This window comes from Panthera leo, chromosome E1 (assembly GCF_018350215.1).
Source record: "Panthera leo isolate Ple1 chromosome E1, P.leo_Ple1_pat1.1, whole genome shotgun sequence".
NCBI lineage: Eukaryota > Metazoa > Chordata > Mammalia > Carnivora > Felidae > Panthera > Panthera leo.
In genome coordinates, this window is record NC_056692.1 from 39595844 (window position 1) to 39597462 (window position 1619).

The window sequence follows — 1619 nt, forward strand, 5'->3', positions numbered from 1 at the left end:
TTCCCAAATCGTCAGTTGCTCCCAGCTACGTTCAACTTCACTCTCCTTATAATTACTATTAACTGCTTTCAGAGATATATAATATGGAAAAGATGTTCCAGGGAGCATTAATTGCCTACAGGTTTTCCAAAAAGGTTTTTCTCTGATGTTTATCCAAGAATTCCCAAGAATATGTCTTATCTAAGAACTGAAGAGATTTGTCAGTGAAACTGAAGCTGTGACTTTGTAAGATTGTAAGACTGACAAAGCCATGTTGTATGTCTTACATGTGTATGTACCGTATGGTTGTCCAGAGAGCATAGAAAATCTTAAAGAAGAGTACCATCACACTGATTTTTCATATAGGAAAGAGGTGATTTATTTTGGCATAGAGTTATAACATAGGAAAATTGGGGGAATAAGAATTATAAAAGAGAATCCTTTGGACAATTAAATCCTTTGGACAATAAAAATCTATAATGTAGAAATACTGAAATCAGACTTCAGCTCCCTGAGCTTGATGAGCTGGTGCCCAAAAGTTAAGGATATTTTAGGGAGAAGTGGTCACTACAACAATTGGTGTGTTATAAGAAAATTCACACTTGGATGAAAGGGGGAGATCCAGAAGCGGAATTTGGACTGAGGTTAGAATATGCTCACAGAGTCAGTGGGATGGTGGTAGGCTCATTGGAATAATGAGACCCAACTCGGTTGAGCAACATCAGCCCCATCCCATGTGTTCTGATGGTCAGCAGAAAAGGAGGGGCTACATCTGTGGGGCAGAGGTAGGCGGAGATGGTGGTCACAGAGAAGGGGGCTCAGCAGCAAGAGGAGGCACAGCACATGGGGCGGGGGCAGGTGGAGATGACACAGGTGGGGCGATAGCAAGTGGTGTGGCAGGAGACCCGGCCACAGACTGGGCGCAGGCAGCAGGAGGGGCAGCAGGAGGGGCGGCAGCAGCTGGAGCCACAGCAGCTGGAGCCACAGCAGTTGGAACCACAGCAAGAGGGGCGGCAGCAGCTAGAAATGCAGCAGGAGGGGCGGCAGCAGCTGGAGCCACAGCAGCTGGAGCCGCAGCAGCTGGAGCCACAGCAGCTGGGGCGGCAGCAGGTGGTCTGGCAGCAGGAGGGGCGGCAGCAGCTAGAGATGCAGCAGCTGGGCCTGCAGCAGCTGGAGCCACAGCAATTAGAGCCACAGCAGCTGGAGCCACAGCAGGAGGGGCGGCAGCAGCTGGACACACAGCAAGTGGGCCGGCAGCAGGTGGTCCTGCAGCAGGTGGTCTGGCAGCAGGTGGGGCGGCAGCAAGGCTGGCAGCAGCTGGAGCCACAGCCCTGGTCAGAGCAGACGGAGCCACAACAGGAGCTGACCATGGTGTCAGAGGAAGGATTGGGGTTTCACTAGTAGGTATGAGTGGGTTTCCACAAGGGTGGTTTCTTGAGTTTGAATGTCTCCTTACCTCTGTCCCCTTTTATACCCTGCTGAGTAGCTGACATTACCATGAGCAACACTCTTGTTTTTCCTACCAGGAAATCAATTAGTATTACTAAGTTAATAATTATGTTTATCAGGTTAAATATGCTGATATCTAAGAAAAGCATCATTTCTCTTTTTCTGCAGTGTTGTGATTCATTGAATCTTGT

At 48.9% G+C, this 1619-nt stretch overlaps 1 protein-coding gene across 3 annotated transcripts; it reads right to left on the reverse strand.

Annotated features, from left to right (window-relative positions):
• Positions 1 to 797: 797 nt before the first annotated feature.
• On the reverse strand, positions 798 to 1349 carry LOC122207088 (keratin-associated protein 4-12-like). 3 transcript variants are annotated; one of them, XM_042916853.1, is made up of 2 exons: positions 1231 to 1349; positions 798 to 1140 (listed from the first exon to the last, which is right to left on the reverse strand). In XM_042916853.1, exons 1-2 carry the CDS (start codon positions 1347 to 1349, stop codon positions 798 to 800), a joined length of 462 nt encoding a protein of 153 aa, XP_042772787.1. The 3 variants fall into 3 exon arrangements, with proteins under 3 accessions (XP_042772787.1, XP_042772786.1, XP_042772785.1); XM_042916852.1 differs by having other exon boundaries at positions 798 to 1105; positions 1181 to 1349; XM_042916851.1 differs by having other exon boundaries at positions 798 to 1349.
• Between the last annotated feature and the right edge of the window lie 270 nt (positions 1350 to 1619).